Genomic DNA, 13390 nt, shown 5'->3' with positions numbered 1-13390 from the left:
GGTTGTATTCTCAATTTCTCCTGGTTTTCCAGTCACTTACTCACTGTTTCATAATGTGGAGGTATAGTAGGCTAAAAGGGGAAGGCAACCCTTAGATCTTCTGTCTTTACCAGTAGCTGTCTGCCTGGTGGCATGAACTGTACCTGCTACCCACTCGTGGTCCTCCAAGGTGCTTGGATTCTAGGCAGTCTGCTTAACATGCTGTCTCCTGCTGTGTTCCATTCCAGTGGAAGATTGACTTTGCAGCTAAGGCAGGGAATAGATGTCCTCACTTTTTAATGCCAGGCTTTACCCCACAGCTTCCCAGCAGCTGGCTATGTGCAACACTAGGTCCTCACTGCTGGTTTTCTACTGTTTTGTGTGTAGTATATTATTCTTGGGTAAGAAGCTGCCTCTGTGAACAGAATGGGAAGATTTAAGATTTATCAGCAATATTCCATCAACAAAACCATTCAGTTTATACATATTTACTGCTTAACCTAGATTCTGCTTCATCAGCAATGGTTGCCCCTCAGTCTTTCCTCAGAAAGGCCTACGTCCCAACAGTGTAGTCCTGGGTATCACCGGTGTGACATGACAAATGAGCAGCAACAGCCTTCCGAGCTCAGTATCCTTGGCCTCATTTGGTCTGTTTCAGCATGGGGCTGGAATTGTCAGCCCTCTGTAAGTGTGTGCTGGCCTGAGAAAGCAAGACTGGGGTGGGGTGTGGGGGGGAAGGCTCACATGCATGTGGAAGACATTGGCTCCACAGCCGGGATTTTACAGGCACTAGCCTGAGGATTCCCCACTGGACATGCCCTGTGCTACGTGCCCAAGAGCTGGTAGCACAAAACTGTGGGCAGGGATCTACCCAAGAAAAGCAATGCTTCATTCCACCCGGAAAGGAAGTTATGAAAACCCATATCTGTTGCTGCACTTTAACAAGCAGATGCAATATCTATGTGTCTAAACAGAGAAAAGGGCAATCGTTTGAGCCAAACTATTTTAAGATAAAGGAAAAACTTTCTCTTAGCTCATTGCACACCCCTCCCTACCTTGATCCTCATCAGAAGCTATGGGAGCCCAGGCCTCCCAAGCTACCTCAGCTCGGTGTCTGTCATGTTGCTGTCTGCTCTGGAAAGTTGCAGGAAGGGCTGATAAGGGGCTGAGGACAGAAATCTCAGCTCTTATCTCTCCCTCACACACGGCTCGGTCCTTTTCCTGTCCTCAGACAGGGGACATAAACGGCCATCTCCTGGCAGCCAGAACTTCAAACAGGATTGGGCTGGCCTCACTCTGGAGGAGCCTTGGAGGAGAAAGTGGGTTGCAGCCTCTGTCTGCAAAGTTGTTCAGCACCACTGAGAAGTGAGCTGCCTTCCTGGTGGGCACATGTAGCTTTTGCACAACAAAACGCTCTAGACAGGCACACAGAAGCAGCAAGCATGAGGAGGGCCTGCCAGGCGCCTGTGCTCTAGGTCAAGGACTGCTTTGTTTGGTTAGAGCTTTGCCAGGACACAGGTTGGGTCTGAAAGGATTAGATTTGAGTTTGGGTTTGTTGACAAGTCAAACTGCTGTTTTTCAGGGCCTTTGTGATAATGAGAAAGTGACACCCAGAAGGCTGGTTGGGGGAGCAGAAAAGTGAAATACTAGCTCATGTGCCTTCTGTCCTCACCTACTGCTGGAAAGGTGGCCGTGACAGTCACTTGTAGCTTTCAGCCTACGGCATCATAAAAATAGGGTGACACGAAACCTTCCTTTGACTTAGAGCATGGGAAAAACCAGCAGAGAGGACATGGTCCTGGCATGGCCATCTGATGGGAATAGGTGTAACTAGGCCATCACTGTCCTCTCTGCAGTCCAGCCTTGAGTTCCTCCTCACTTACCTGTCCCAGTGGGTATCTCAGAAGATGGGTTTGCAACTTCAGACTTGAGTGTTGAGGAGTCAAGAGTTGATATGTGTTACTGTCTTTGGAAGAAGTACTTGAAGAGTTTTAATGAACAACTGCCTAAAGTTCAGATTGTATAAGCTTCAAAGTTGCATCTAACTACATAATATTAAAGATCTGGTTTTATTCTTGAAAGCTTGTTAGATACTTGTTGCTGAAGGCTGTGAAATAATCTAGGCTGTCAAGCGTAGCTGCTGTTTTCCATTTATGTTCTGTGGTGCCCAGGAACCTTCAAGAAGGGAAGGGCACTATGATCCGCTTAGTCAGAGTCACTGTAGTTGGAATTTTAATTCTAAATGATTTTTCCTGCTTCATTTATTCCTAAAAATATGTTTTTTAATGATTCTCTAGACTGACTTCTACAGAGTTAAAAAAAAGTCTGTGAAGGTATACAAGAAGTGAGAAAGACCTTGGGTCTTAGTTTTATTATCTTAAATTAGTTTATTTGAGTAGCATCCTGACCAATGATGTCTAATGAAGGTGTTGTACGCTACAGAGATCTTTGCTTTTGAGGCCCTGCTTTCCAAAGTCTTGCACCTTAACAAGTCCAGGAACCTTATGCAGTGATTTTAAAATATTTACAACAGTCTAATGTCTTTTTAAACTACTTTGCTTTTTTAGGCAAAAGTAACCCAAATTTGAATTGTCAAGTTGTCCTGTGTGACTTTTTTCAGTCTTCTGTAGAGGATAAATGGAGGAAGCAGAACTCCTTGGAAGCCTCTGTTCTTGGAGATGGGATCCCTACACACTGTTAGTGGAAGCCATGTGTCCTGCTTCTGGGGAGGACCATTGACCTAGAATTATAAACAGTAGTCAATTTGGATTATTTTTAGATTTCATTCAAAGAAGTTGGTGCCTGTGTCACATTGATCACTTCTGCTCTGGAAGAGCCTCGTTTATCTTGTGGCCAGTATGGAATGAGATGCTGCTATGGGAGTCACGCAGCTTCTCAGCCTGAGGACCTTTCGGGGAGGCAGGAAGCTACTCTTTTCCTTCTTCTCTTTTCCCCAGAGGCAGCATGACTTGTCAGTGATTCTGATGTCACGACTTGAAAAGTTGTTGCCATGGAGAACAGTCCTTCTAAAGCATGTTTATGTTGGCTTCTAAAGAGAGGTAGCTCAAGCAGCTGACAGGCCAGTGGAAAAGAAGGAAGGAATGTTTAGCTTTGTTAGCATTGGCCTTCCAGAGAGGAGCTTGGCCTGTAGAAAGTGAGTGCTATTCACTTCCATCCCTGCTGCCTCACAGAGGGTCATTTGTCTGTGTATGAATTCCAAGGAAAAACCCAGTGCCTAGCTCAAAAGAAACCTCTGCATGCTCCCTGGGTGACCCAGAGTTCTCTTTCATGGTAGATCACTGCATTTTCCAGGATTATTGTTCTCTGCTCTTTAAAAGCCCCTAGTGGCCCAGTCCTGCAAAGTTAGCCTTTGCAAGACAAAAGACAACTAAAACCCTCCAGTTCTGAGTGTTTTCTGCTGTCTGCCAGTGCTCAAGGTGGGTGTGTTCCTGAGACCTTGGAAGTGCCTCCAGCCTAGGTGGAAGGAGTCATTCCTACTGCCTGAAGTGCAACAGAAAAGTTCTAAGAATTTTTTTCTCCATAGTCACAAGTTTGGTAGAAGAATTGTCTATAGATTTTAGCAATCCCAGCATATGATTCATCTTCCTCCCCTAAGAACTTCTACCGTTCACTAAAGGATATACTTTACAATTTTGGCATATTCAAGTTGCCTGCATTGCTATTCTTTTGCTTTAGACTTTAAAGTTCAGAGAAGTATTGAGAGAAAGGGGTGGGGGGGCTAGAGAATGTAATTCAGTTGCTAGAGTTCTTGTCTAGAATGAGCAATGCCTGGGTTCTACACTCCCTACCACATAAACCAGACATTGTAGTACACACCTGTAATCCCAGCACTCAGAAGGTAGAAGCAGGAGGATCAGAAGTTCAAGTCTACCCTCTGTTTCACAGGGAGCAAGGCCAAACTAGACTCCGTGAGATCTTACCCAAAAAGAAAAACTGAAGTGAAAGAGAAGAAGAGGAGGAGGGGGAGGGGGAGGAGGAGGAGGATCCCTGAACACAGTACTACAATATCTAATTGCATCGGCAGCCATTAAAATGATGAAAGTGCAGATAGCATATACAGTATAGATTCACTGGACAAAAGATGATTCATGATCTAGGCCGATGGACAAGATTTCATTGTACTGATTCAGAATGGCAGGCAATTTACTAGAATTTTCCACTTAGTTTATATTCTGCCACTTTAGCAGAATACCTGAGGCAATTTATAAAGAACAAAGATTTATCTCTTGGAGCTCTAAAGACTGGAAATTTTGATAGTAAAGTACAAGTATCTGAAGAGGGCCTCCTCCTATGACTGGGAGGCATCACACAGTCACAGACCTATGAGCTCATGTCTCTTAGGCTTCTTGGAAAGTCAGTCATCCCGGCCTGTGGCCCTTCGCTGCCTCCAAAGGCTCTGCCTTCAAATAGTCTTAACCTGTGAGTTATAGGGTTTAGTTTCCAACATGTGAACTTTCAGGGAACACATTCAAACCTTAATACCAAAAAGAAACGAAGGAGGATAGTAGAGGGTGTGTGTGTGTGTGTGTGTGTGTGTGTGTGTGTGTGTGTGTGTGTGTGTGTGTGTAAAACATCTGCTATTTCCAAAAGCTGTCAGTACAGTGGTTTAAAAGCAGATTGTGTTTTCAATTGTATCCATCAGGCAGATACTCAGCACCTGAGGCAAGTACTTGTGTAACTAAAGAGAAAACATTTCCACAAATATTTTACTGAGGAAATTCAGGCCTTATAGACATTTGAAATTCATGTAGTTTCACATGCTATGAAATCATCTTTATTTGATTCTCTTGCCCAACTTCTTCAAAATGTGAAAATAAATCTACTTAGGAGGTAAACATGTAGACCCACAGCAGTAATTTCTCAGTCCCTGTTTTGAGGATCCCCTTCTGCACAGTGGGCATCTTATATGTGACTGAGTTCTGTACCTTTCAGTATACGTGCACACACATCATGCCTGTTAAGTCATGGCACAATTTCCATTCTAGTAATAGTGGCCCTGAGTTTTCATTACTTGACAACAAAATTTATCTTCTTTAAGAGGCTTTCGTGTTGTTTTGATTCCCTTATGTACTCCCTAATGTTGAAAATGATTTGAGTTTCCTAAGCAAATTCCTTAGGCTGGCTACTACTGAGGCTTTATGTGTTTAGCCTAATTCAAAATATATGTGATGGATGTCACACAAAAAAAGTACAGGATTTTATGCTTGAACAAGCTTTGTGAGTACAAAAGCAATTCTTTGTAAGTCATTGCACTCTTTCAATTACATTGAAACCACAGAGGGGATGGAGAAAACCACAGAGGCACCCCAGAAGCTCGGTGCCTACTTCTAGCTAAGGCTTCCGACTGCTGCCTCTCCGATCCCTTGGTCTCGGGCCAGGGGCTCAGAGGGACTTATTTGCTGTCAAAAAGCTGTCCCCCTTGTGGGTTTCTTGGGCTTGAGAACCTCTTGCTATACAGTACAGTCCACGTAGGCCATTGACGTGTCCAGCTAATGCCGCAGGAGGTGCAACAGTTCCCATACCACTGTACGTTTTCCCAGTTGGCATTTCCCCTGGAAAAGAGCAATGGTAACATGAGAGAAATGCTCAGGTCATTTAACTGAGGTCAGTATATGGCTAAGAGTCATGGTAATTGGTATACTGCACTGGACAGAATTCTTGTTCCTTGCAAGCAGTGCTTATCATAGGGCAGGGCTTGACTGAAAGGATAGCTGTATCTGGACGGAAGACAGGACTCTGCAAGTGCTGGTCACTTCAGCTTCCTGCCCTCTCACACCCCTGGTTGATACCAGCCTGCCCAACAGGTGGGCAGCAAGAGCACTTCTCCATCTCTGTCGTACATTTTATCTGATGCTTTTGTTGAACCCTGTCCATGCCTTCCTCATTGGAGAGTATGCAGAATACAAGTAGAATAAAAATGGCCCCTGCCATCCAGAAATTTAGAATTTCCTTAAGAAAGTGTTTGCAAGGCAAGTAAGTAAGCAAAAACGAAAAATAAAAGCAGCTAGTTGCTGGTGTGAATAATAAACAAGGGGACAGTCGTGCAAGGTCAGCCTGAGGTGCCCACAGGATCTTCGAGAAGTTGCTGTAGTTTTGTTTCATTGCTTGGATAATACCAGAACAAAATGGGCAGCGTAAGGGAAGGTTTGTTCTCTACTGGGTACAGTCCATGTAGCAGGGAAGATGCGTGGTAGAACAGGAAGTGGCTGGTCACACTGCTCCACAGTCAGGAAGCAGGATGATGAATGTTTGTGCTTGGTTCATTTTCTCCTTTTTGTTAAGAAGACCCCAGTGCAAAGAATGGTGCTACCCACATTTAAGATGGATCTTCCCACCTCAATTAACCTAATCTAGAGAATCCTTCAGAGGTACTCGTGGACATTTGTTTCTGTGCTGACCTAGGTCCCATCACTGCAGTGATACACATAGCTGTGAGGGATCTAGAAGGAGGTTCTAAGTTCCACAGGACAGAGACCATATCTAGGCTCCGGAGCAGGTAACTGAGTCTGTCCATTCCGCCCCTTCTGTTGGGAGCTGTGAAGGAAGCCTATATGAAGTCATGCAGTGGCTCTCTCGGCCTTGTCTTTATCCTGACCAGTCAGAGTCACTTCATACCTGCTTATCTCTGTCTGCAGATGTGGTTTCTGTCTTGCAGTGATCCACTACAAACTCATTTGAGTTTGTCAAAACTGTTATGTTAAAAAGTCTGGAAAATGTACAAAATGTTCAGATTTTATAGACTGTTCCCTTGCCAAGTTTCTTTAACTTTCCACAGACTAATCCACCACAAATTGGTGACAGACAGGCTGTTGTAGAAGCAAGAGTTGGTTCATCATGGGCAATAGCCATGAAGTAATAATCTCTTACCCCAAGTATCTGTTCCTCTTGAGCTCTGGGAGTCTGTCGTCTGAGCAAAGCTTGCTGGAGACCACTGTTGCACCTGACCTCTCTGTCTTAATGCCCAAGTCCAAAAGCTGCCGGCCTCCTGTCACTAAGGTGAGCAGTGATGTGTGACAAGGGTTGGTGAGCTGAAAGGTTTGCCTCTGATACACATCCTTGCATAGTAGTGTCTACTATTTGTCCAGGTGTCTCCAAACACCTCCTTAAGTCCCGTCTCAACTGCTGGCTTTCCCTGCTCCCTAACAAACTGACTGTTTTGAGAGTACTATGAAGAAACGTCTGGGGCATTTTCCTGGCATCTCAAGTGTGTGTGTGTGTGTGTGTGTGTGTGTGTGTATACCTGGCACAAGCAGAGTTTTCTGTAACCTAGTAAAGCTTCTGCAGAGGCTCCTGAGCCACCAGGCCTCCAGGCAGGGTTCCTGTTCTAGGAATGAGAGCAAACTGATCTTCACATACTGTTCAGCTCCAGGCTGTGGACAGTGGCAGCAGGCGGCTCCCACTGAGATCCTGTTAGGGTTATCTCTTTCCTTTGCATCACTGTCCTTTCTTTGATTGATGTCATTGAGGTGCTTACACTGTGCACCCTCCACGTGCTTAAATTTGCTCATGCTGATGAGGAAACCAAGTCAGAAAGTACAGGCATGCTAACATGGAGTAGGTAACCCTGCAGATGCTCAAGAGAGGATTGGACTCTAAAAGGCAGGAGGATTGTGAGTTGAAGGCTAACCAAGGTTGCATAGCAAGTTTGAAGCCAGCCTGAGCAAGACCCAGTCTAAAGGGGGGGAGGGGAAAGAGCTTCTATAAAGGAAATTTGCATGTTAATTTGTCAAATTACAAACTCTTAAGCCTGGCTTTGGCATATTTTTTAAATCATTATATTTGTGAACTGTAAGCTTGATAATCAGGTTTTCCTGAGCTTAAAAATGTGTTTGTATGTTTGTTTTTCTACAGTTAGCTACTGCTTCAGTTAATCTGTCCTCAGAACTGAGCTTGAAGCCTTGTCTGAGGTTATACAACAGTAGATATACTTTTGCCAGGAAAAAAAAGTATATCTTTTTCTTCAGGAAAGAAAAGCTAACACAGTATGTGCGTCTTATGCAGGTTAGAAGTCGGGTGTCATGGTGGGGAACAAGGGCTCTGCACCCCATAACACGGCATCGGGTCCTACTGCTTCCATTCCTGTAGATAAGGTGCCTGTGTGTGTGTGTGTGTGTGTGTGTGTGTGTGTGTGTGTGTGTGTGTGTGTGTCCCGTCTCTCTTGGGCCCTATAATGGACAGAGTATGTTGTGTTCATGTCATGCCTTGAGCACTGGTGGTGACTGCTCTCGTCAGTGCAGCTGGGTATGGGCACTCTGGCTACAATTTCCTCTTGTACGTCTCACTGTAACTGTTTCATAGAGTACTTTTGCCCTTAAATTCTCAACTCAGTAAAGTGAGGAGCAGACCCCCTGAGTGGTCTGCTCTGACCCGCATGCAGTACATTGTCGATTGTGTAGAAGTGAATCCCTAGTTTTCCTTGTTGGAAACCTGCTGTTAGGGTTTTAAACATACACCGTACTCAGCACTTGTAATCAAAGTGAGAAAACCAGAGCTCTGAGAATATCCAAGGTAGGCAGGAACCTGCTTCATGTGCTATCTCAAAAACAAGAGCCACTTCAGAAATGCATAGAAAACGTCGGGCTTCTGCACTGGCCTCTGCAAGCATTTCTTCCTAATAGTAAATAAACAGAAGATGGGACAATGGAGAGAGTGTTAATTCTGTGACCATCCCCTCACCCTTGAGCCCTTTCTTTAGAAAATTGCCATGATAGTTGCATATGACATGTGCCCGTGCCAGAAGCTCAACCATAGCCACATAAGGGCAGCCTGTGGCCATTCAGGAAGCTGGGGAGACCCAGGCTTTCCCACCTTCTCCCCTCCCTGGACCCAGGGGAAAGCCTACACAGCTCCCTGCATTTGTCTTTACTGCTGCTAAAACACGGGATGTTAGAGTGGGACCGTGGCAATCTTGCATTGCAACTCAGGTGCTGACCATACTTCCAGAAGCCATGTTGTCCCACCACAACCTGCCCTTCTTGAACAAGCCTTCAAGGATACCAAGAATCGGTATAGACTTCCAGGCTGTCGTTCCTAGAGAGAACCTCAGAAGTCACCATGGGAATCTAGGCTCCCACCTTCTTGCCTGTTCATAGAAGATAAAGCCTTGAGATAACTACACCAAGTTTAAAATGGATTTGTGAGTGTTGGACGGTCCCATTCCCTCCAGGGCCTGGTGTGTAGGTGGCTCTTGCAGCCCTCCAAGGACAGTATGTCATGAGGGGTGCAGCTCTGAGGTGGGGGATCTGTTTGGTTTGTTCTATGGATGCGCTACGCTGACCTTCCTGTTGCCCTGGCTTGATCTGGTGGTCAGAGTAAGATTGCTATGAACTTCCTGGTTCTGATCTGGCCCTCAGCACTCTGCACAGAGCAGCTGCCAGTGCACAGGGACCAGGGACCTCATCTTCACCTCCCTATTGAATTAGTAGCTAAAACCCCCACAGGTCTTTTTATGAGATGTCCTGAACCCTTGAACTTAACTGAAATGTTTGGCAAAATTATTAGTCATTCCTCTCATTGTGGTATTGTATATAAAACCTGGAAGTGTCAGGTTATATTACTAGTTTCTACTTTCCCTTTTTTTTGGGGGGTGGGGGTGGGGTTGAGACAGGGTTTCTCTGTGTAGCCCTGCCTGTCCTGGAACTCACTCTGTAGACCAGGCTGGCCTCAAACTCTGAAATCTGCCTGCCTCTGCCTCCCAAGTGCTGGGATTAAAGGCATGCCCCACTACCGCCCGGCTTACTAGTTTCTAAAACACCACTATGAACCTAAGATATTCTCAACATGTACAGAGTAGAAAAGTCACATTTAAGTATGATGGGGTTTCTTTGAGGTTGTATCATGTATTTAATGTAAATGTTTCTAAAGGCTTTTTCAAAAGGTAAATGTTTGCTTTGAAATTAGACCAGATTTGGAAATACTCATTTTCTTATATATATATATATGTTTTTATGTTTTACAGAGCCAGGGTTATAGTGCAACTGGTTTCCAGTTGTTAGTGTGTAGAATGGGAGTCCTGAACATTGCTCCCTCGGCAATCAGATTGCCAGCTATTAAAAAGAAATGCCTTCCCAAAAGTTAGATTTCCAGTGATGAGGGAAGGAGACTCTCCTGCTGGACAGCTCTCCACAGGGGCTTTGTCCACTCCAGGCTGAGGAGAGTGAGTGCTGGTACTCAGTGCTTCTCTCTGCGGAGCTGAGTGCTGAGCCCGAGTCCTCCGCACCTCCCCTCCCCACCATAGGCACTGCTTAGACCCACACTTCCTGGGGATTAGAGACCCAGGGGATTGAGTGACTCAGAAATGGTCTGTTTCCTAATAACTAAGGATGATTAATACCAGCAGCCAGTTCCTGCTATTAACCTATTGAGAACAGGAATTCTGAAGGTAATAAGTGAAAGAACACGGAGCCAAGGTTATACAAGCTGAACACAAGGCTCAACCTCAAGCCTGGCACACAGCCCTCAGTGAGACCTCGGTAGCATTAGTGGGCCACCTTCCCAGTGCCCATGTCTGTGCATGGCTATGGGTGTGTGCCCTTACATGGGAGGCAAGATCTTTCTTGTCCATCATTGGATTGGCAAGTACTGAGAGCCTTAAGAAGGTGTTTCATTCTGTCGTGTAGAATTCCAGTCCTCACTCAACATTTGAGGAGTAAAAGGACTAAGTGGCCTGGATTTGGAGTCCTAAGGCTGTTAATTTCTCTTTCTTTCAAAATAACCTGATGAGATACCAGCAACATTTGCTGATTGACAGAGACTTTGTGTATCTGTGTGTGCGTGGTTTCCTTCAGTATTAGTCTACTGTAGGTTACAGTTCCTTTGGGGATCCAATGACGTTTACACAGGGGTTGCCTAAGACCATCAGAAAACACAGATTGGGCTGGAGAGATGGCTCAGTGGTTAAAAGCACCGACTGCTCTTCCAGGGGTCCTGAGTTCAATTTCCAGCAACCACATGGTGAATCACAATCATCTGTAATGGGATTCAATTCCCTCTTCTGGTGTGCCTGAAGAGAACAATGGTGTACTCATATACATAAAATAAATCTTTACAAAAACCAGATATTTATATTACAATTCATAACAGTGGAAAATTTGCAATTATAGAGTAGCAATGAAAATAATTTTATGGTTGGGGTCATCACAACATGAGGAACTGTGTTAAAGGGTCGAAGCATTAGGGAGGTTGAGAACCACAGGTCTCTAAAGAGGCTAACAGGTCAGTGTTGCGTGTCTTCCTCACTAGCTCTTCACAGTCATTTTTTGAAGCAGAATCTTTCATTGAACTTAGAGCTCACTGATGTTTTTGAGGGCCACTGTGTCAAGAAAATGTAGAGCATGCCCAGCCACGTATGCTCGACCGAACAGTGTCCGAGTTTCTAGATCAGCACAGAAGGACCTGCAGAATCACAGAGCTCTGGAACATGCATGTCCCTGGTGTCTGCAAAAGACTCTGGGATTGATCCTCATTTACATTGTTGTTTCTATGGGAATTCTTCTTCCAAAGTTGGCCAGGTGAGGTCTGTCTGGCCTTCTCCCCACATGGTCATCCTCTTTGTCATCCCCTTATTCTAGATTCTGCAACTCAAGTCCATCATGAGTGGGTTCAGCTGGCTCCACCTGGCTGCTTCATGACATGAATGGAGGTTACTAATTGTTTTCTCTTGTCCCCAGGATGGCTGCAGCAACTCTGGGAATGAGGTGGACACCTCCCTGACCACGACCACCACCACAACTAGTGCCTTCACCATCCAAGAATATTTTGCCAAGAGGATGGCCCAGTTAAAGAGCAAGCCACAGGCCTCAGCTCCAGGGTCTGACCTTTCAGAGACCCTCGTTGAATGGAAAAAGGGAAAGAAAAAAACCAAAGAGGCAGCAGGCATAGATGTAGAGAACTCTCCCCAACACAAAGCCAAGAGGCATAAAAAGAAAAAGCGTATGAAAGCAGAGAGGGGCCCTGTGGCCAAGAAGAGAGATCAAGCCGAGCTGCAGCCTGGAGGCCCCAGTGAGGACGAGTGTTCTGATGCCTCTGTCGAAGCTGCAGAAGATTGTGTACAAACACCAGACAGCCAGGATGATGACCCAAAGCCTAAAAAGAGGAAAGCAAAGAAAAAGCTGCAAAGGCCAGGAGGAGTAGCAATAGACACCACGCTAGACAGAGCACCAGTGAAAAAGAAGAAGAAAGTTTCCAGATAAGCCGTGGCCTCCATCACTCAACTGTCAGCACATTGCGGGGCAAAATGCTCTGGCCTGAAGTCAGCACAGTGGAGCCCGGGCAGCTCAGCATCCGTTAACATGCCCACAGGTTGCTGGTTCTACTTACCACATTTCCCCCAAGTCACCTTCTGAGGAGAACTGATTTGAATGTTCTAGATCATGGCTTTCAATAAATAAAATAACTTTAAATAAATAGATTCTTTTTTTAAATGCTGAGCCTTTCACATGAGTATTTATTCATATCCATACTGTGTGTGTGTGTGTGTTTGCTCTGGTTTCCTTCAGTAACTGACTGCTGCTTCCTTCTGAGGGACTTAGTCTAATTAAGGGATTAAGAGGCAGTGGCTTGGATGCAGATGGTTCCTTTTGTTCTGCAGCCAGCCATACATTTCTGCCAAGTGGGAATTACATGACTACATTCCCAGTGAGGGTTTTGCTGTGCTGTGCTTCAATGTTGGTGGGTGGCTGTTTCTTCTGCTGACTGCTGGCCACCAGGGATCCCAGGCCTCCCTTGATGACAGCATCAACTGGGGACAGTGAGTCCCTAGCTCTTATAGGTCACCAGAGGTTTCTGAGTGTAGAATCAGACTATTTCTGTCTCATATTCCTTGACCAAATCCCCTGGAGTAGACTTGTTTTTATATAATGATCATTAAGTCCACAGAAAGTTGGATGGATAGAGAAACTAAGGCAGGAAACTGATGTCCTCTTAAAGGCAGGCCCTGCATTAGGACTGCCGTGAGGAAGCTCTTGCAAGTAACTATTTATGGGTCTCTAGGACACCACCAAGCTGTGCTCAAGCCAGGTGCTGTTGCCTCATGGCCACACTCCCTCCCCTTGCCACACACATCCATACACCTTCTAAGTGCCTCTGCGAGCCAGCCAACCCTGCTGTATGGTGGGACAGCCTGATCTCTCACCTGTGTCCTCTCTGCCACTTTCCTTCTTCCCCCTCTGCCTTCCTTCCTTCCTTTCTAGCTCTCCTTGTATTTCCCAGTTCCTGGTTTTCCTGCTTGTTCCTCAGACCCTGCCTCCCACCCTTCTGGATCAGTCTTGTGCTAATGGCCATATTTTTCATAGAACTGTTCAGGTAGTAGTGGGGACCATCCAGGTAGGCCTACACCCACACTGTGACATTTTGCCCTTGATTTTAATTCCTGGGGTCACATGTTACATGA

At 45.4% G+C, this 13390-nt stretch overlaps 1 protein-coding gene across 1 annotated transcript in view; it reads left to right on the top strand.

Annotated features, from left to right (window-relative positions):
- Positions 1–12422, top strand: part of Pinx1 (PIN2 (TERF1) interacting telomerase inhibitor 1) — a 60615-nt gene extending 48193 nt beyond the window's left edge. Inside the window, exon 7 of the mRNA XM_052191208.1 lies at positions 11670–12422. Coding sequence (XP_052047168.1) covers positions 11670–12191 — 522 coding nt within the window. The 3' untranslated portion in view covers positions 12192–12422. The remainder of the gene's footprint in view (positions 1–11669) is intronic.
- Positions 12423–13390: the final 968 nt, after the last annotated feature.

The sequence above is a fragment of the Apodemus sylvaticus genome, chromosome 8, assembly GCF_947179515.1.
Source record: "Apodemus sylvaticus chromosome 8, mApoSyl1.1, whole genome shotgun sequence".
Taxonomy (NCBI): domain Eukaryota; kingdom Metazoa; phylum Chordata; class Mammalia; order Rodentia; family Muridae; genus Apodemus; species Apodemus sylvaticus.
The sequence above is the reverse complement of the archived record's forward strand: the minus strand, read 5'-3'. Positions and strand labels throughout refer to the sequence as shown.